Genomic DNA, 21,710 nt, shown 5'->3' with positions numbered 1-21,710 from the left:
TCTTTGATAAGATCACAAAAGTATAGAAAGATGGAAGAACCAAAATAGTCCACTGGAATCATTTCCCTGGAAGCCTGCAGGCAAAGAAACCTATGCATGGGGACACATCATGGTAAGGACATAGACACATGGTACAAAGTCTTAAAACTCACTTTCTTATTAGTAGGAGATTGTTCCTTTTGAAACTGTTCACATTCTCTCTTTAAGCTCAACTTCTCTTGCTCTGTGGGCTTCACAGTACCTGATGGGTTTAGATGTTTTTGGTGCTTGGGGGGAAGAAGGTTGGATTCCAGCTGATGGACCTAACAAGAATGTGCATGAGAGGAAGAAATGGTAATCTAGTCATCCAGCAAGAAAGAAAAAAAATGAACATAAAATTTTTTTTCACCCTTGGGTTTTGTTGTATCAAAATGCTTTTTTCCCCCCCCAGTTAAGTCTGCCAATTTTTTTTTTTAATTCTATTTATTTATTTGAAAGACAGAGTTGGGGAGACAGAGAGAAAGACTCCCCACTGAGCAGGGAGCCCAACATGGGGCCCAATTCCAGAAACCTGAGGTCATGACCCAAGTCAAAGGCAGACGCTTAACTGACTTGAGCCACCCAGGTGCCCCAAATCTGTCAATTCTTGAAGTCTGCTTTTTTGCATTTCAGAAAATCCTTCTGGGGAAATCGATTTTTAGTCTGGCTGGGTGTAAAACTCCAACCCTGTAAGGATCAGACTGAGACACGGGGGACCTCTGAATCTACCAAACTACAGGGAGTCGGATAGTGTGACGTGGCTGTCGCAAAAACAGATGTAGTCCTAGGCATGTTCTGACAGGAGCATAGCTTTTAGGAGTCAACGAGGTGACAGTCCCCTCCACTTTGTCTTGGACTGTTCACACCTGAAACAATGCATTTATATCAACCAAGTTCCATGAGGACAGCGACCCCGTCTGTCTTGTCGACACTGCACCTTCTGTGAGCGCAGTCTCGGGCACAGAGCAGGTCTTCTAAATGACTCTGCGGCTCTTCTGAGAGTTCTTTCTTAAAAGAGGTGTTCCAGCAGAGTTGGTCAGCTGCTTAGTGGAAGAAAAGAATATAAACATCGGTGGCTAGAAAAGCCCCTCTTCAGAGACCATTCTAACCTTAAATCTTTTTAAAAAGAGGTCCCTTTTCTCTCCAAAAAGTCTAATTTTGCCATTTTTTTATTACCAGTCTTTTTGAACTAGTCCATTTGAACAAAGAATATATGGTTAACATAATTTCCCTGGGGCACCTGGGTGGCTCAGTGGGTTAAAGCCTCTGCCTTCGGCTCCGGTCATTGTCCTAGGGTCCTGGGATCGAAGCCTACATCGGGCTGTCTGCTCAGCGGAGAGCCTGCTTCCTCCTCTCTCTCTGCCTGCCTCTCGGCCTGCTTGTGATCTCTGTCTGTCAAATAAATAAAATCTTAAAACAAAACAAAAACTAAACATTCTGAAAGTAAGTCTGCCATGGCAGAATACTCAAATCCACACCCTAGAGCCATTTCAATCACATTTTCCCGTCAAACAAAGTATTTTCACATCTATGGCAGCAACTACAGCTTTTCAAGTTACCTTGTCCCGGGAGTGCGTGAGTTCAGCTCTGGTGTTCCGCACCACGGTTTGGAGTCTCTCATTCTCCTGCCGAAGTAGCTGTTGTTCGTCCTTTATCAGATGATCCATCTTGTCCCAAGTCAGCTTTGGCTGCTGCGTATGGAATCCTGGTGGATGCGTGGCTGTTTCTGGGGCACGGTTCTTAAAGAGCAAAGGGCAGAGTTAAGCCTTAAAAACAAGCTCACTTCTGTTTTGAATGTATGAAACTCAATGACAATAATTCTTAGCACCTTTCATTCTTCACTCTTTCTAATGGAGGTGTGACTGTATGTTGTATACATAGATATAAAAACAGTATTTTGGGAGTTTGATTTTAAAAAGGTTTGGAAATTCTGCTGAAAAGGATCTTTGGCCAAATAGCCCCAGCAAATCTAATAGGAAAGATGACTGTAGGGCAAGTCCTGATTCTATAGAGAACCCAAGTGTATAGAGATCGGTGGCCTTAAAAATTGCTCCATCCTTATGAAGGTAACGCTTTGGGCCCCAGATAACTATTCTTTTGGTTAACAGAGGACACAAAGGGGACTTTAAAATGCACTGCTAACTCGAAAGCCTTCACAAGCTAAACTCTTTTCACATTTGCAGTCAGATCCTTTTTTTAGAATCTAAAGCACATACTGTTCATGTAATTGAGGCCTGAACTCCAGAACATGCTTTTAGCTATCAGAGATTTTTTTGGATCCTGGAAAATGCTTTAAAAAAGGTAACAAGTAGGTAAGCCTTTTGCTTTTTAAGCCAAAACATGAAAAAAAAAAGTTACGATTTCATTTTGAGGAAAACGTCAGCCCAGAAGTAATTTTAAAAAATGGAAACAACTATTTTCCTTTAACAAAATAAAAAATAAAAAGGAGACACCTAGATGGCTCAGTGGGTACAGCATGAGAATCTTGGTCTTGGGGTCATGAGTTCGAGCCCCACATTTGGTATGTAGCCTATGTAAAAAAAAAAAAAAAAAAAAAAAAAAGATGTGAAATAACTGGATTAAAATAACTGTCCTACTTTTACAGTAGGCAAAACTCTTAACATCTCCACAGGGCTGACATCAGTAACACCATTTTTCATTTTTTTTTTTTTTAATTTATTTGACAGAGAAAGATCACAAGTAGGCAGAGAGGCAGGCAGAGAGAGAGAGAGGAGGAAGCAGGCTCTCTGCTGAGCAGAGAGCCCGATGTGGGACACGATCCCAGAACCCTGAGATCACGACCTGAGCCGAAGGCAGTGGCTTAACCCACTGAGCCACCCAGGCGCCCCACCATTTTTCATTTCTATGCACACAGATGAAGCAGAATTTTGATACATTAAAATAAGACATACTTTACACAAAATCAAAATGTTTTAGTTTTGTTACTACAAAATAACTCAGCATGGTCTTCTGTCTTGCACATTACAAAAAACAACCTTGTCACTGTGGTTCCATTTATCTGAAGTTCAGAAACAGGCATCCCTAACCTACAGTGGCAGACGGCAGAGAAGTGGTTCCCTTGTGGTTACCAACCAGAGAGGAGACCAGAGAACCAGCTGGGTGCTGGAAATGGTCTGTATTTTGAGCGAGGAGGTGTTTACACAAATATAAACATATGCACATAATAGATAGGTATGCACATAATAGATAGGTATGCACATAATAAGTTATAGACTTAAAACTTGTGCGCTTTACTGTATAAAGTTCTACCTCAATAAAAAAGAAATTACCTTGTCACCAGCATTCTGAAGTTGCTTATATAAAGACATCACTTCTTGTTTTAAAGCCTCCTTTTCCTGCTGAGTCACTCGTAGGTCAGATTTAATCAGTGACATTTGCAAATTTACATTCTGCAGGGTGTCTTCTAAACTCTGAACCTGTATCATAAGAACAATCTTACACTTGACACAGATCCTCACGGTCTCACCAAACATGTCCAGGAACATGTCTAGGACAAGAGGTCCTAACAAGGTCCCTTCTATTTCTTTTTATTTATATACAGCTTTTTTCAGTAGCTTAGTGGAAACCCCAGATATTATGTATATTTACAGGATGCAATATTTAGGTCAGTGATGAACTGTGCTCTGGAACAGGGTCTTGTTGATAGCGTCATCTGGTATATTACCAAGTGGTATCTCACAGAACCAATGAGAACCAACTGGCATGACAGAAGATGGCTTTACTCAATTTTGTAGAGATTGTGTTTTAGCCAGTGGTGTTGGTTTGTAAAGGATCTCTTAGTTAGAAATGAAAATATGTAGCTGTCAGAACCCTACTCTCCATGCTAAGATCTAGTATATATTTTAATTAAAAACAATTTAAATTTGTAAAAGCAAGGTTGATAGAGATCTTTAATAGGGCATGAATCTGCCTTAGAAACCCTTTTTCTAAATGAGAAAAAAAGCAATCCTTTCTACACATTATTCTCAAGCTTTCTTAAGTAATCTCATAATGATGAGATAATCTCATAATTCTAACAATGAGCTTTGAGGGAACTGTTCAAATTATTTCATCATACCATAAACATGTGACAGGTTTTAGTCAAGTTGCATCATCTGAGCCCTCATAGGCCAGTTCCACCTGGAATATTCTTTCTACTGGGAGTTCTGCTGGAATATCCAGGAAAATATTAACTGGGCAGATGAAACAAGAATTGGCCACATACCTTTTCCTGTGAAGCCATGAGTTGGGACTTTAAGGTTTCACTCTGGTGTTCCCAAGACTTCCGTTCTTGCTTCATAGTAGCAATTCTGTGCTCTAAAAGACTTGATTTTGCCAACTGTTTCAGGAAAAGAAAAGAGGGAACAGGGCTTTTTGCACACATATCTAGCCTCAATTTCTGTACTGTTGCGTATACTGAAAAGATCAAGCACCGTCTGTTTACATGGGGGAGCAGGGCAAGGTCAAAGAGAAGTGTCTTCCTGACTCCCTTTCTACCTTTAATTTTGAGGAGTCTCTTCTTTTTGGCGATTTCCATTTTCCTCTCTCATTGCCTCATTGTGGGTGAGAAATGGTAGGCTGGAATGCAATTAGAAATTTCAAGAGGCCCCTGGGTGGCTCAGTTGGTTGGGTGTCTGACTCTTGATTTCAGCTTAGATCATGATCTCAGGGTCGTGAGATTGAGCCCCGAGATGGGCTCTGCACTGGGCATGGAGCCGGTTTGGGATTCTCTCTAGGCCTCTCCCCTCCTGCAACCTCCCCACTTCAGTCTCGAGAGAGTACCATAACAGGAAAATATGAAATGCCTATCAAGGCCTGTGGGACAAATATAGTGTTTGGGGATTTGCTAGGGAAAATAGAAAAAAGTGTCGAAGTAATAGATTTCAGGTTACTAAAAGCAACAATATTTATATGTTAACAGTGATATATCTAATAATATACCTTAAGGGGCACCTGGATGGCTCAGTCAGTTCAGGGTCTGACTCCTGATTTTGGCTCAGGTCATGATCTCAGGGTTGTGAGATCGAGCCCCTGGTTGGGTGTGGAGTATGCTTAAGGTTCTCTCTCTCCCCCTCTCCCTCTGTCCCCTGCCTCTGCTCGTGCTCTCTCTCAAGAATAAATAAATGTTTAAGTAATATACATTAAGTAACATGGTTATATACTAAAATGAGATAAACTACATATTACTATATATATAAAAATATAATTATTAACCAACATAAACGCCTGTCAAAATCATGACCTCGGGAATTCTTAGGTCACATAAGGCCAGCTGAAATGTAGTTCTACTAGAAGACCTTGGAACAATTAGGCTAAAATGGGAGGCCCATATGCCATTGTCCAGAGAAATGCTCATTATAGTATACACTAATAATGGTAAAATGTCTTATGTTTACTACCTTATCCACACAGCTATTTAATTCTTCACTCAGAGCTTCCTTTTCTTTCAGCAGTTTTTCATTGTAGCTTAGAACACTAGAAAGTTTTTGCTGGAAGTCGGAGAGATCAGGACATCTGTGCAGCTGTAAGAGATCAACAATCCCATCACATCTCATGGCTGTGTTTATAAAGAGTATTTATAAACAAGGCATTTTCGTGGTTGCTGCTATTTCCTATCTATATAGATATTTCAGAGGACATATAAACTGAGGGGACTAAAATTAAATTCAACAGAATGCTCCCTGCTACATTCTCTCCATTCTCCAATCGACTGCCAAAACGTCTGCCCAGAGAGATTCACGTAGACAGATACGGTTACATCATGGTCCTTGCTTTCTGTTTAACTTCAGGGCAAAATAAGTAACATACCGCCATTCTGTCATCACTTTAACTTGTGCACATATATAGCATAGTACATTTTCCTCAGGCTTTTTTAATGAGAAAAAAATCTTTTTCAGAAATCTTAGTCAGGGGGCACCTGGGTGGCTCAGTGGGTTAAAGCCTCTGCCTTCGGCTCAGGTCATGATCCCAGGGTCCTGGGATCGAGCCCCACATCGGGGGGTCTCTGCTCAGCAGGGAGCCTGCTTCCTCCTCTCTCTGCCTGCCTCTCTGCCTACTTGTGATCTCTGTCTGTCAAATAAATAAATTAAATCTTTAAAAAATAAAAAAATAAATCTTAGGACTACAGAATTGGCATGAACAAAGTACAGTAAATCAATGCAAGGGCAAGTCTTAAAGCTAAAACAGTGAGTGTTTTTCAGTTTGATCCACGTTCCCTTCCCTTTGGAAGAAGCCAAAACTGACTTGCTTCAGAAAATGTTCAGCGTGGACAAACTGGCTTTCTCCTCTCTACTGAGAACAAGACAAACCAAGTTTCTGTTCCATTTCAGCACCTAACTTACAAGCATGGACATTTTGGGCCAGATAATTCTTTGTTGGGGAGAGTGTCCTGTGCACTGGCGGATGGTCAGAAACATCTCTGGCTTTACCTGGTAGATGACTGTTGCACTCCCTTCCCCACATACCAGTTGTGAAAGCCAAAAATGGACCAAGACATTGCTAGACGTCCCAGGGTGGGGGAGTAATTCCCACCTCCAGTAACAACTGCTCTAAAGAGACTGACTGTTTCTTATACTTCTTTACCCTTTCCCATAGTTCCTACATTTTTAAAAAAAGATTTTATTTATTTATTTGACAGAGATCACAAGTAGGCAGAGAGGCAGGCAGAGAGGGAAGCAGGCTCCCCGCTGAGCAGAGAGCCCGAGGTGGGGCTCGATCCCAGGACCCTGGGATCATGACTGAGCCGAAGGCAGAGGCTTTAACCCACTGAGCCACCCAGGTGCCCCAGTTCCTACATTTTTAATTTCCCTCTGTTTTACTTGGCTTTCCCATCTTCAATTCTTTATTATTCATTATGATTTTATGGTCATCCTTCTACTTCCTACCCTACGTTCCTTTACATTCACTTTAGGAATAATATGACAAACCGACTCTGAGGGTTGAATCTTGTCTTCAGCTGACAACAAATCCAGCATCCCTTACATATCTAAAGTCAGAAGGACATAGTAAAATGTATTTTAGAGTACCTGGGCTTTGGTTGACTAAAGGACCTGTCTCCTTTGCTCACTACCTTGCTTCCGCATCCCCAGACCCTCACAAAGTCTGGTGCCATTTTGGGTGTAGACTGGTATGAGACTTCTGCTGATGCTACTCTTGTTTCTTTTCTGTGCAACAGAGAATCTCTCACTCACGAAGTATTTTACTTGTATTAGGTCCTACAGAGCCACACATACTTCCTAGGTCCAAACTGTATGTCAGCAACAATGGGCGGATACTATCCCACTGTTGGGATCCAAAAGAGCCCAGGGGCCATGAAACACCTTCTACCAGAGGCAGACAGGGCTCACCATTTTTCCACTTCACTATTTATACCAATGCCTCTGTAAAAAATAGACAATAAAAATGTGCTGTATAATGTCCTCCCCATGCTGCTTTACTCCCCCCATCCACTCCTCTTCTGATCTCTAGCTTAGTGAAGTCACAAAACATGGACTTCTCTTGCTATGGATCTGGAGTCCATCATTAACCATCTTAAAGACTGCACAACAGATTTTCAAGAGGTAAAGGAGAATAGTAAGCCCACAGTAATCAGGATGAACTTGGTAGTAACAGCTTTGGAATACTTATGCATCAACAGAAAGGCCTTATGAATTTTAACTTCTGGAATGTTTATAATGGCAGACAGCTTTTGTTATGGCAGAAGGCTTATACTTTACATAGCAGCATCTGAGTTGAAAGGTTCTTATAAAGCTCCTATCAGGTATCAATCATGAGGCATTACGGGGGACACAAATTCCCTGGAAGTCTTACAATCCTATTAGGAAATCAAGACTTATCAGAGTCAAGTACAGATCAACACAAACAGAAAACTCAGTGGTAGAGACCCAGTGTTTCAGCATGCAGAGGACACCTTTATTCTCATAAGCTGAATAGACACAAGCGAGAAAATTTTATAATCTAAGGATGTCATAATATCAAAATAAACCTTCAGTGAGGCAAATTAAAAAAAAAAAAGAACCAAATTCTCCTATTCATAAATTTGGATTGCTCATATCCTGTACCCACTGAAAAGTTCAGAATAAAGAATAAAATAGAGCAACATTCAGGATATAACTTTAAGGTGAGCCCTCTTTTATGTTTAAAATTAAGTCTTTGTTTGAAACTTTGAAATAGGCTTCTTAAAGCCAAGTTCACAAGTGAGACTGCATCCCTGATAATGTTTTAGAATCTACTCTTTAGTCCAGGATTGAAGCCTCAAACTTGCTGTAAGAATAAAGGGAAAGAGGGAGGAGCTCCACCTGTGTCTTACAAACCTAAATGAATAGTTATTAAAGTTATGAGCAAGAAAGTCGCTTTCTTTTTAGACACACTTCTATTACTTTATCACCTGGCTGGAAGAAGGCAGAACAAACTTCTTAAACTGAAGTGGTTGTGACTGATTTGTAGTGATAGAACTTCAGTCTGCCACATATGTAAGTTACACACTAGAACAGCATTTAGAGAACTGGCAATTGGAGCTCTGTTAGTGGACTTGTCCTGCAAGCCCTCAGGACTCCGTAGAAAGGACATCTGGTTGCTGAAAAGCCAGACCATCAGGTACCATATTGTTCTATGAGCCTCCCCGACGCCCACTCCAAGCAGCAAACAGTCTTACTTGTTTCATTTGCTCCAGTTCATCTTTGAGAAGGAGGTTTTCCTGTTCCACGATATGAGTCTGTATTTTAACTTCAGAAAGTTCTGCCTCCAGAGAAGACACTAAAGTAGAGGACTAAGACGAAAAATTAGGAAGTCAAGACACGGGCATCTTCACGTAGCCTGGGGACACGTACGAGGCTCACAAAAGGCAGAAGTCAGGGAATCCAAGCCCCAGTTCAGTGACACTCTGAACCAAAGCTATCCTCTGAAAGGCTGGGTACCTGAACAGTAGGAACTTGATTTCTGAGATGGGTTTTGTGGGTTTCTCCACGGCAAAGTTACTTTCTCTTGGGGGAAGATAGTTTGAGACTACAAAAATCATGTTTCTCCTGAAACTTCTGTTTGTTTTAGTTTCTCTCAGTGGATTTTGTCAACAACAGTTATTACCGGCGTGTTCGCCTGGTGATGATCTTCTTTTTCCTTCTTTCTTTCTACATTCATTAATTGGAATTCTACTGTGAAGAAGAGTTGTTATTTCTCCCCCATTTATTTAATCAATTTTTAATATCAGGATGTGCCCATACATATTTCATTTTATATTTATCTTATGCTATACTAGAATTATTTATTTTGTTGATCACACCATTCTAGCTTTGGCCAGTAAGAGCTCCTTCAGGTGGGGCTTTGTGTCCTTTGAATGTGCCCTTCTTTTTTTTTTTTTTTTTTTCTTTTAAACACTTTTTTCTTTCTGGCACTACAAGGTATTCGGGCTCATCTTGAATTCCAGGCTCCAGCCCTGGAATAAATCATTTTTCCAAGGAGTTCTGGTTTTCTATAGGAGAATGGTATTTAGAAACCAAGATTTGGGCACTCCATCCATACACACACATTTCTATCTCTGTGTCAATCTGTATATATACTAAGAAGCACGAGTTTATATTAATGCCTCAAATTCCAGTCCAACACCAGAAGATAGTTTCCCCATTTTCCTACTTGAAGCTTCCTTCTCCAAAAGTGAGAGACTCAGTTCTGTTGCCTATAATCTATTTACACATTTACTCACTTCTATTATATACAGTTTCAGAATTACTAACTTATCCCCCATGAGAAACACATTTACGGACTACATTATTATAGCATTTGGGTACACTTCTATCTTTAGCCCTACAGTATGGAGTCAGATAATAATTTCCAAATGAATTCTTTTCTTGCCTATCGTAATTACATTATCCATTTATAATACGGTTAGATTCAATTCTTAAGTGTTTGCATTACATGTTGGTATCCCCTGCCATCTTGATTGATTCTAATTCTGTTTCTTTTGGGGTATGTGAAGAGTTTGGAAAACACTGCTATGATTGCTTGAGTCAGAGTTATGTGAAAAGATACACTCCCTTCCTTCCTCCCTTTGCCACCATTCCCATTTCTCTCTTCCGTCCCTTTCCCATCTACCCACTATAGGTAACCTTATCTTTAGTTTCTGGTTTATCATTCTTGGGTTTCTTTCACACAAATGAGCAAGTATATGTGTATTTTTTCCACATCCCCTTCTCTCTTACATGAAAGAGGCATCCTATACTCTTCTGTGCTTTTCTTTTTCACTTAACAGTATGTCCTGGAAATAATTTCATATCAAATAGAAGTCTCTCTTTCCTTCTCTCCCTTCCTTCCTTCCTTCCTTTTATAGCTAAATACTACTTTGCACTGTGACTGTATCCACATTTATTCAACCATTCTCCTACATATGAACATTTAGGTTGCTTCCAAGCTCTGTGTACATATGAATATTCACACTGTTGGAGGTGTACTTTTAGGGTAAATCCCTAAGAAATAGTATTGCCGGGACAAATGGTAAGCCCATATGTAATTTTGATAAGAATTAGCAAATCTCCCTCCAGAAGGATAACCTCAGTTTACAGCCCCACCAGCAATGTATAAAAGTGCCTGCTTCCCCAAAGCCTTGCCAACAGAAAGTCCTATTTTTAAATTGTTTCCAATCTCATAGGTGAGAAAAGATGTATCAGTATTGTTTTTATTTGCAGTTTTCTAATTATGAGTGATTTGGGGCATTTTTTCTTAAAGATTTTTTTCTTTTAATTTATTTGAGAGAGAGAGCATGCATATGACCATGGGGTAGACTGAGGGAGAGCCAGACATGGGGCTTGATCCCAGGACCCTGAGATCATAACCCAAGTTGAGGGCAGACACTGAACTGACTAGGCCACCCAGGTGCCCCAAATAAATGGATTTTTAAAAGCTCTTTACACAGTAGGGATATTAGCCTTACTCTCTGCAGTATGTGATGTAAACATTTTTCTCCCAGTTTGTGAATTATCCTTTGACTTTGTTTATGGTATTTTTTTTTTTTACCATGAACAAATTTTGATTTTTTTTTTTTTTGCCTCTGGTTTATGAGTCATAGTTGGACAGCTTTTCTCTACACTAAGGTTAAAGACAAATTCATTCATGTTTTCTTCTAGGACTTATGCAGTTTTGTTTCTGATATTTAGACTCCTTACCCAATTAGAGTTGGTCCTTATGTACTGTACAAGATATGCATCTCATTTTATCTCTTCCCAAATGTCTACTGAGTGTTCCAGGAACCACTCATTTAAAAAAAAAAAAGAAAATTCCATCTTTACCCCAGTGATTGGAGAAGGTACCTTTGTTATATACTAAGTTTCCATCTGTGCTGGGGTCTAATTCTAGACTTTCTAGTCCATGTATCTATTTGCCCATTCATTTGCTGGTACCACACTGTTGTAATTATTAAGACTGTATATGTAAGAAATTTAATACCAGCATTGCTTTATTTCTTGGGATTTCCTCCCCCTTGGGCTGGAGGGCGGCTCTCCTCTGTACCTGGGCTCTACATTGTTCCAGTTCTTCTTTTAGATGAGACTCTCGTTGTTTCCACTCCTCAAATGCACCGGGTCCCGGCTCTTCCTCCTCCTGGCACAGCATTTCCGCCAGACGCTCATGAAGTTCCTGCAGTTCTTTCTCATTCTGAGAGTTCTTTAGGCTAAGTTCAGAGTTTTCCAAATCCAACTCTTGGTTTTTGGTTTTTAATTCTGAAATCTAATTAAAATTGAGATAAGTTTTAAAAACGAGTTACCCCATGTCTACTAAAAAACAGATATAGAGACTAACTGGTTCTTACCCCTCTGTAGACAAGGTTTTCTACATAGATACGTACACACACACACACTCCAACCCCCATCCCCGTACTAACAGGATGAACACAGTACTCGTTATTACAAATTCCATCAGTTGGGAAGTGTATGAGGAAGTGAGAGACCTTCGGTTCAGTCTAACTGCAGGGGGATAGCACACTGTTCACAGCTGGGTCTGTCTCCCTCCAGATTGCTTTCTGTGTATATACAAAACTCAAATGCACATAGAGGTTTTTCTCCTCTTTAAAACAAAAATAGGAATCATTTCAGATGTTTGGACGACCTGCTTTTTTCCACTTAGTCTCTTGCAGACTTTTATCTAAGTCAGTGCATTTAGAAACTACCACATGCTCTGTTTCTTAGTGGCAATAGCATATTCTATGTGTCAAGACATTCTATAACGTATTTATCATTCCCACATTGACAGACATATAGGACAGTTATTATTTTTTTAATTGTGTAGAAACAATAATATTTTGAAAAATGATACCATTTTGTATTTAGGATAATTTCCTTAGAAGTGGGGCCGCTGGGTTAGGAGGTCTGCATACACATCGCTGTTTGGAGAGAGATCCCAAAGTGTCTTCCTCACAGTGCTACCAACTTATACTTCTCCCCAAAATGTATGAGTACACTGAGTTCTTCGCACCCAATTATCTGTCTTTCAACTGGATTTTGCCATTTATTTGTAAGAGTACAGAATATATTTTGGATGTTAAGACCCTGTTTCAAGTCCTGAAAATGCTCTTTTCTTAGGATGTCCTTGTCTTTTGGCTGTTTCATACACACCCTTAAATGGCCTTTCCCTGCACAATTGCCTGTTGTGAGATTATACAAATTGGGTGCCAAATGGCACAAGCTATCAGAATATACTGTAATTCTATGCAAAGATATACTGATGAACAATTACTCTGTATCTGTGAAAATTGTGTCCTTAACTTTCTGGTTTCAATCATGGTGATGAAAGAGGAAGGTGTTAACATTACATGAAAGAATGTGAGGGATAGAGCTAGTATTTCATAGAAATGGTTTTAGAGGTATCATCTCCCCATTCCCACTGGTTATAAAGCTTATATTAAGCACTCAGAATCTGGAAGTAGTATATATATTATGAATTCACCAAAAAATAGAAACCTAGTTTAGAGTCAACATGGGGTGAGTTTCCATTCTAGAACTCTGGATTTACAACTTGACTATCATTAGGTACATGCTCTTCTAGTAGCATATAAGTTTATAAATAACAAATAAGGAAAATTTCAGAGAATCAAGAAACACTGGGAAATACTAAGTATCTCCTTACCTGTTTCTTTAAACTTTCGACTATCTTCTGAACTGCAGCTTTTTCCTGTTTTACAGTTTCTATTTTTTGCCTAAAGGGACAGTGAAAATATAACCTAAGAGTTAGCCTTTAAAAGTTGAAGGAAGCAAAACAGTTTTAGTCCTTGCAAAAATGCCTTAAGAAAATTTAAGTATATGTCTTACCACATTTCTTCCTGAGATCCATTTAATTTCCCTAATTTCAGGTTAGAATTGCTATCTTCTTCATTCAAAGTAGTAATTTCATTTCTCAAAATAGAATTTTCTTCTTGAAGCTTCTCAGATTCATATCTGAATTACAGAGATTAAAAAAAAAAAACAAAACAGTTGTAACAAGGCAGTCATCTGGCATCTTTGGAAAATGCTTTCTAGTAACTTCCAATAAAACAAGTTTTCCATGCCAGTTAGAAAGAGAAGTCTAAATTAGTAGACTCTTAGTAATGGAAGTCAAGCTATGACATATTGATTCATTTCTTTTGGGAAGTTAAGAATTTCACGAAAAGACATTAGGGAAGTGTCTCTAAAATATTTGAGCATAGAGATAGGAATTGAGACTCTGCCCACCAAGGTTGCTAACTTTCTCAGTGGCAAGCATACTGCTTTGAGCAAATAACTTCATTTATCTCAGTCTCAAGCCCTACTTGCTCCGGATGGGAATAAGCCTATTACTTAAGCTTATTAGCTTTAGTTATAGACCTCAGGTTTCCTAGAGAAAGAAAATTCACTACATAAATCAAAAGACCACAATGAAATATGTACACTCATGTTTACTTTGTCATTTCTTTTCAGCTCATTATATTCTGATATTTAGAACTTCAAAATGGTCTGAAAAGGAAAAAACTACATCCAGAATTACTTTGTTTCATATCAAGATATTTCAGAAACATGTAATATTTTCCAAGTTTTTTTTAAAAAACCAAATTTGTTAGAAGACAACTGCACTCATAGTATATAAAGTCAAGTGAGCAATGGTTCAAATTAGTCTTATTTCTGTCTTTATTTGGAGCACATTTATTAGAATCTGATAGCTCTTCGATAAAATTCTACATTCTATGATAAATTTCCATCGTTTGCAGAATACCAGCGTGTACTTCAACTGCTACCAGTGAAAAACTATACGCCACAAGGCATGACCTTTTTCCTCTCTGAGTACAGGATCGGAGTTCTGACCTGCCGCATGAGTTAACAATACACAAAAGGCATTCTTCTGGAACGCGTTCCGCCACATGACGAAAATAACACTGAGCCAAAACCCAAACCGAACCACTATCAATCCAAATGAGACGCTAGATAGGAGTTAAAGACTTGACGTACACTGATGAGGCACACGGTTAAACGGCAAACACTCTCCACTCCGACACGGCAAACGAACGACACGCATCTCCTACGGGGGACGGGAGCGCCTCCTAGGCCGGGTTATTCTACTTGTTAATACGACACAGAAGCAGAAGGAAGTTTACAGTAGTGCTCTCTCCTTGAAGACTAGCGGGTTAGTTTCTCTAGGCAGAGCAAGCAGTGGGAGTTAGATGTGGTGAGGTGCTCTCGGGAGTCCGGGGAGCTTAAAAGGTACATACGTTACCTCAGAAGTTCAACTTTCTGTTGCATCTCACTGCACGTGCTTTGCAAGTCGTGCATCATGGCCTTCAGCTCTTCCTCGTTTTCTCCTTGACTAGGTGCGTCCTTCTGCCTAACTACAGCAGTGACTCGCTCCCTCAACTTCCTGGTCAGCTCCTGCAGCTTCTCCTTCTCCAGTTCTAACTCTGCTAGCGTGGCCTGACGCTGCAGGTGTCTGTCTTGAAGGCCTAGGAGAGCGGCGTCCTCCTCCTCCCGTATCACCGGGCTCTGGACGCGGGGCCTTTCTCGATGTGTCCGGATGGTTCTGCGCAGCCAGGAGATCTCACGGGCCTGTACTCTTTCCAGGAGCTGTGTGTTCTCCTGCTCGAGGTACTGGTTTTCTTGATAATGTTCCTCTATAACGTGGTGCACATCCGTCACCTTCGCTGCACGCTCTTCCGGGGTCTGACGGAGTTCAAGTACCTTCCCGTCGGGCGGGGCTCCCAGGGCGGCAAAGGGGGCCTCCCGGGAGGAGAAGCGGTCCCGCCGCAGCCCGGTGCCAGCCTGCAGCTTCTCTAGCTTGCCCCGAAGTCTTAACACCAGAACATGCAGCTCCTGGTTTTCCCTTTTGACCTCCTCGTAGCTCTTCTCCAGGCTAAGGAACGCGTCCATCACCTCGGCCGCCTTCTGGAGCTCGTCCTGCAGTTTGAACACTTCCGAAGCGAGTTCTTTGTTGCTCTCTAGGGCTTCGCCGTAGCGCAGCTCGGTCACTCGCAGCTCCTCCTGGAGGCAGTCATTTTCCCTGCTGGCGTCTTCATACAACAGCTTATACTTGGCGGAAGCCTCGGGGATTCGCTCAAGCATCTTCAGTTTCTTCTTCAGCACGCTAACATCAAAGAGCAGGTCCTGTTTCTTTTCGGAGGCTCGACTGCAGTCTGCACGTAGGATCATCAGTTGTTCTTTAAGCTGACAAATCTGATTCTGCAGGTCCCACGTCTCAGTCCTGGTCCCTTCGCTATTTTCCAGCTCGGAAAAGCTCCCCATCGATGCTTCAGACTCCTGCATCGTGACCTCCTGTCTCTGAGCAGAGCTCGTCTCTGGACTGCCCAGATCCCGGGTCTCATCGTCCGGGAGGTCACTGAGGACGCACCGTGGGCTCACACCTTCCGCCTCTTTCATCTGGTTTTGCAGCAAGAAGGGCTCTGTTCGTTCCACAGAGTTTCCAAATAAGCCAGTCGCTGGCTCCTCTGAACAAGAGGACGTTACCGACCCCGGCTCTAATGTTTGCAGCTTCTGTCGCAACCTCGAAATTTCCGCGGCCATTTTCACATTTTCCTTCACCGCTCGCTCATGAGCTCTCTGCAGGCTTAAGAGGACATCTCCATTCTCTTCCAACAACTGCTTTCCTTGCTGGAGCAGGGACATGGTTCCACTTCCGTCCGCCTCCTCCCCTCCTGCTGCCTGGCAGCCAGACTCTCTCCTGGATGAAAGACAGGCCACCTGCTGCATTTCCTTAATTTTGTTCTGAAGCCTGGAGATTTCGGTGCTCATCTCCGCCCTCTCTCGGTCTGCTTTCTCACAGGACACTCTGTGAACACTCTCCATGGCCTGAAGCTTGGACGCCATCTCCTGCCGCTCCTGGTCCCGTTCCGTGGCGAGTTTCTCCAGCTGCTGGCTGGCCAGGGGCTCTGAGGCCCCCGCCCGGCCCGGGACCAGCTCACCGTCCCTCAGCTCCCTTTCCCGACTGCTCTTCAGCTCAAGGATCTGGTCGGACAGGAGGCTCTGCTGACTCGCTGACACGTTTCTTAGATCTTCCAGGTCTTTGAGAAGCTGCTCCCTCTCAACAACCATACTATTCAAATGTTCTTTGTAGGTTTTCTCCAGCATCTCTCTCTCCTGGGTGAGGACCAGAGAGGTTGCTTTCTCTCTTTGGAGAGTCTCCTTCAGCTGCTCCTGGGCTTCTGCGCACTCCTGGGTGAGCTCGTCCTTCTCGAACTCCCACTGGGATCTCTCCTCATGCTGTTGCTCCAGGAGCTCCTTCAGCTGTTGGCAGTAGCGCCCCTCCAGGCTCCGTAGAGCGTTCTCACATCTCTCAGTGACTTTCTGACAATCAGCCTGAAACTGGGCTTCTATCTGACAGGTTCTTCTATTACACTCAGTCTCCATTTTTTCCCTAAATGTAGTCAACATACAGCATTACTGAAACTGCCACCAACTCCAGAAGCAAACAAAACACATTTTCCCATGCACAGAGGAAGCTGCCAGGCAAATAAATTTAAATGCTTTCTAAAAACGGTCTTCACTTATTCCTACGTAATGATTTCTACAGAGATAGGATCTCATTTCTGAGGGCTAAGACGGGCAGCCATAATCAATTTATAAGACCTACCTCTCTGTCTGCATTTAGGGGGAAAATTGAGACATGGGACTTCCTTGGCATACTCCTGGGTATATTTGTGTGTGGAAAACGTAAACTGATACTTCACATCAATGATCAAATGCATATTAACCTAATCTGTAACTTGGGAAATATATAAAATTCCTTCATTTTAATTAAGTACACACTGGAGGACAGTAGTCCTGTAAACCATACCTATTAACATAATCATTGTTTTTTTCTTCTTGTTTAATAAAGCAGCACTCAATGAATCCAATGAATCAGAGTATGAAGCATCAAATCCTTCACATATACCCGAGATTTCACGTGAGGAAGGGAAGCACAAAGCAGCATTTCATACTTTTGGCAGCAACAGAACTTTACCCAGAATTTAGCTCACAAATAGCGTTTCTCAAACACAATAATTATTCTCATCTGGAACCTGAAAGGATACTTGTTGATATAAGAAATATGGTCTTTGAAAAAAACAAAACAGTTCAATAATCCCAGGATAGGCTTATGTCTAAACAATGGCAAAATGGGCTGAGAAACTAAAGAGCCTAGTCAAAGTCACCCTATGTGACTGGAACTTCTGGTGCCCCCAAGGGACAGTGCCCCAGGTTTCTCCATTTTCCCCTATTTTCTTACCTTCCCTCTTGAAGTTCCCTTTGGTGTTTCTCCAAGAGCTCTTTTCGCAACTCCTCTTTCTCAAGAGTGTGCTTCTCCATCAGGCTTTTAAGCTGCTCCTGGTGAAACTGCTCTAGTTCCTGAGTCAAGCCTCTCACCTTCTCTTCTGTCCAGGCGCCACTTTGAATGAGTTCTCTCTCTCGGTTAAAGCTTTCCTCTGCCTGCTCCAGGTGAGCCTTGAGTTCCAACTCGTGTTCCAACCTCAGCTTCTCCTGCAGGTGAGTCTTTTCCTCCTCCCATTTCCTTTGCAGTTGTTTTTTCTCGTCCTCGTGTCTGCAGATAGTTGTATCTTGTGACTCCTTGAGCACCACCGCCTGACCCTGAAGTTCTGCTAGTTCACTTTTAAGGTCACTTATTTGTTTTTCCAAGACATGCACTTCATTCTCATACTTTTGCTTCATGTTCTCTTGCTCCTTTTCATAGGCGACCTTGGTTTCATCTAGCTGCTTTTCATAATGGTGCACCTGAGGTCAGAAAGCGAAACCACCACAGTGTTATTCAACTCAAGGCTATGGAAAGGTGACAGGGGCTGTGGCCACTTTTTGCCTATGACACATTCTTCAGTTTTCCCATTTTAATGACTTGAAAACATGTCAAATAAGATATATTTGAGTCAGGCATAGTTTGCTTTCCTTTTTAACTTCACTGAATCTTATTATTATTATTTATTAGAGATGTTATTTATTTATTTGAGAGAAAGCGTGCACACATGCACATGAGCAGGGCAAGGTGGGGTGCAGAGGGAGAGAATCTCAAGCGGACTCTGCACCGAGTAGTGAGCCTGATGCGGGGCTCTATCCTATGACCCTGGGATCATGACCTGAGCTGAAATCAAGAGTCTGATGTCCTATCAACTGAGCCACCCAGGTGCCCTGAATTTTATTAGTTTCAGAACAACTCTAAAAAAAATGACTAGACTTTCCCATAGATACCATCTGTCTTCCCAGGTATCCTATCCAGCTATAAATGTAGGGTCTTAAAATACTTAATTAAATTCAAGCATTTCTTAACACCTATCACAGGCACTCTGTGGGCCTTGTGGGGACCCAAAGTGAGATAAGATGTAGTCCTGCCATCCAGGGGAAACCACCCTAGACATGGTTTTGACAAGTACAAAAAAGCATACCACAAGGCAGAATGAAAAATATAAAAGGTCTAGGAAACAGAGCTACATTGTAACCTGGAGATCCAAAGATGGAAAAGAAACCACATTTGGTCAAGGGTATTTGGGAATGGGTTCATGCAAGAGGTAGCATCTGATACAAACTCTGAAGAGTAAGGAGACTCTTAAGAGTAGGAAAGAAATAATGTAGCATGTAATAGCATGAACAAGAGAGGACAGTTTGATGGAGAACAGTGAACTCCTGGTTTGACTAGAGAAGAAGGTAAAAGAGAAGACTAAAAATATAAGTTGAAGCAACATGGTGGAGGGGTTTGGAGGCCAAGATTCAGAACTTGTACCTAATGCTAGCTATATCAAAGGGTTTTTTTGGTTTTATTAAGATGTTTTGGAACCAGCTGGAAATAATGTATTGGCCTTCAAGTTTCATGCTTGCTAGGTCTGAAGATAATACATTTTGGAGAAACTCTCTCCTAGAAGAAAAGTCCTCAGGCTCTGCTTATGAAACCATCCTGAGCTACCAGACACAAGAGGAAATGTATAGAAAGTGATGCTCTATGAGTAAAAAGAATTAAGAACGTCTTTCATGCAACACTTGTCAGAGCTCAAAGAAATGTACAAGGATAAGAAGGACTTACTTTATCTTCAAGCTCCAGTCTCAAGTGACACAAGTCCCTGTGATGTTGTTCTTTCATCTGTTCAATGACCAGCTCCGCCTCGATGCTCATGTTCAATGGATTGCATTCTTCGGAACTGAGCCCTGAAAACACATGGGATCTGTTGACCCTGTGACAGGTTCTTTCAGTAACACAACTGGCATCTGAGGAAGGGACGTCCAGCTTAAGGGATAATTTTTAGCCTAAATTACCACTAATGAGATCTACTAAGAAACCGTAAGAACCCAAGAGGCTTCTTATTTTCAAGCATTAAAAATGAAGGTGAATGGGCAGTACCGTAAGATTCTTTCATGGATAGATTCTGTGCCAGACCTTAACAGAATCCATCTTTTTGTAAAGTAGGTGGGTAGGGGTGGAAATTGTTTAAAGATGACCTTCTAAATGAAAATGCCATGGAGAGAGGTAATACGGTGACACCAACCTTCTATCCCATCCAACAAATACTATGGGACAAATTAGCAGAGGGACAATGTGGTAGAAAGTGCCTGGAGGCATTACCTTCATGGGTCAAGATCTCCAATCCACCCCTCAGTTACAGAAGATCGAGTTTTACAGTATTGGTTCCCTACGGTGCAAGTGGAACCCCATTTTCAATTATCAGCTCAAATTTTATAAATAGGGGGCACCAGTTAGGGACCTAGATATAGGCAGTTTGGGAGAAAAATTCTCAACTCATACATATGGGTTCACTTCCACAACTGCCCATGATGATGACTGAGAACAACACTGAAATATGAAATGAAAATTGGAGGCTGAGGCAGTACACAGACAAAATGATGATGTCTAATACTATGTGGAAGTCTCTGAAGGAAGGGGATTCAAAAAGGCTTTTTGTGTGGGGGCCCATAGGCAGATAGGAGAAAGAGCCTGTCTGGCACCTGGGACTGACAGTCTTGCCTTGGGGTTTCTTTTCATATACTGTTTCTTTTCAGGTGGCATAGCCCCCATGTGAGAAGTGATACTTGGGGTGTAAGCCTCCCCAAGATGGCACAGCTTCACACGCCTATGAGGAGAACCCCCAACACTATGAAGAAAGTCCCAGAAAAGCTTCTGAGATGCATCATATGATCAGCTTGGTTCCATCCTCACACTACAGTAAGGCCACTGATCACATACTCAGAACCACCCGCTCTCTCCCAGTCCCCTCCCCAACCCCTTATTTATTCTAGAATGAATAGATAAGAAGAGAAATAAACAAACCTTCTAAGAACCTGTACTTCTGTAGCAGTGGGGAAGACTATAACAGAAGAATTTATTATGAGCCCTTTCTGAAATACAAACTCAGCACAGGAAGGAGGAAAAGAGCTAATAATGAATGTAGGAGGGCTGACTCTGCCTTTCCACCTCACCACTCAAAATCCTCCTCACAGGCACAGTCAACCAACATTGACTTACTTGTTGTTTTACAGAGGCAATGCTGGTATTTAGCACAGCCGGCATAAGAAAACCAAATTCTGGTTTCTGCTTGGCCTATTCTCCAAAACCATAACTATACTGCTGAGGCACTCAAGAAAGGGAGGACTCTGCAACAGCTCAGTGTCTGAATTCTAATGCTCCCAAGGCCTTAGACTCTCAGACTTGTGGTCAGTTCTTTTTGTTTTGTTTTGTTTTTTTAAATAAAACAAATATCCTTGTGGTTTGATTTTTCCATTCTTTTGTTGATACATGTAAAAATCAGATAGAAATATTTTCATAAAGACTTTAAAGACAAATGAAAAAATAGACCACAAGTGAAATAGCTCAAGAAAATAGTACTGCCAGGTTTTTTTGTTTTTTATTGGTTGCCAAAGTTGTGCAATTTTACAACAAAACATGGCCCTAAAAGCAAAAACTGAAGCCCAGCCTCTGAAAAGATGATGTCGAATGGCTTACCCTGGTCAGGCTCAATGCAACCCCCATTAGCATCAAGTTCTTCCAACAGTGAGTTCTTCAAGGGAAGTCTCAACACTTTGCCTTGTGTACGAAATTCTTCCAGCTCAGACTGGAGTTCATCCACTTGGTCTTGTAATACCTTGAGTTTAAAAACCAACACTAGTCTTATATGTGACAGCAAAAGCACAAGCAGCAAAAGACAAAATAAACTGGACATCACCAAACAAAAAACCTTTTGTTTCGAAGGGTATCATGACCATAAGAAGACCACCCACAGAGTG

General features: G+C 41.5%; 1 protein-coding gene across 10 annotated transcripts in view; it reads right to left on the bottom strand.

Annotated features, from left to right (window-relative positions):
- The window catches only part of NIN (ninein), a 93,606-nt gene that overhangs the window by 12,968 nt on the left and 58,928 nt on the right, over positions 1–21,710 (bottom strand). For 8 of the 10 annotated variants that reach the window (XM_032871145.1, XM_032871146.1, XM_032871147.1 and 5 more), the window contains 13 exons: positions 21,430–21,568; positions 19,519–19,640; positions 17,722–18,224; positions 14,722–16,869; positions 13,308–13,433; positions 13,126–13,195; positions 11,515–11,730; positions 8,672–8,785; positions 5,418–5,540; positions 4,244–4,357; positions 3,309–3,455; positions 1,578–1,757; positions 153–302 (listed from right to left, as the gene is read on the bottom strand). In XM_032871145.1, the coding sequence (XP_032727036.1) occupies positions 153–302; positions 1,578–1,757; positions 3,309–3,455; positions 4,244–4,357; positions 5,418–5,540; positions 8,672–8,785; positions 11,515–11,730; positions 13,126–13,195; positions 13,308–13,433; positions 14,722–16,869; positions 17,722–18,224; positions 19,519–19,640; positions 21,430–21,568 (4,152 nt within the window). The remainder of the gene's footprint in view (positions 1–152; positions 303–1,577; positions 1,758–3,308; positions 3,456–4,243; positions 4,358–5,417; positions 5,541–8,671; positions 8,786–11,514; positions 11,731–13,125; positions 13,196–13,307; positions 13,434–14,721; positions 16,870–17,721; positions 18,225–19,518; positions 19,641–21,429; positions 21,569–21,710) is intronic. The other 2 variants (XM_032871142.1, XM_032871149.1) reach the window with 2 other exon arrangements.

Source organism: Lontra canadensis, unplaced genomic scaffold (assembly GCF_010015895.1).
Source record: "Lontra canadensis isolate GAN:19392208 unplaced genomic scaffold, GSC_riverotter_1.0 scaffold42, whole genome shotgun sequence".
Lineage (NCBI taxonomy): Eukaryota > Metazoa > Chordata > Mammalia > Carnivora > Mustelidae > Lontra > Lontra canadensis.
Note: the sequence above shows the minus strand (reverse complement) of the source record. Positions and strands in the feature narration are given on the sequence as shown.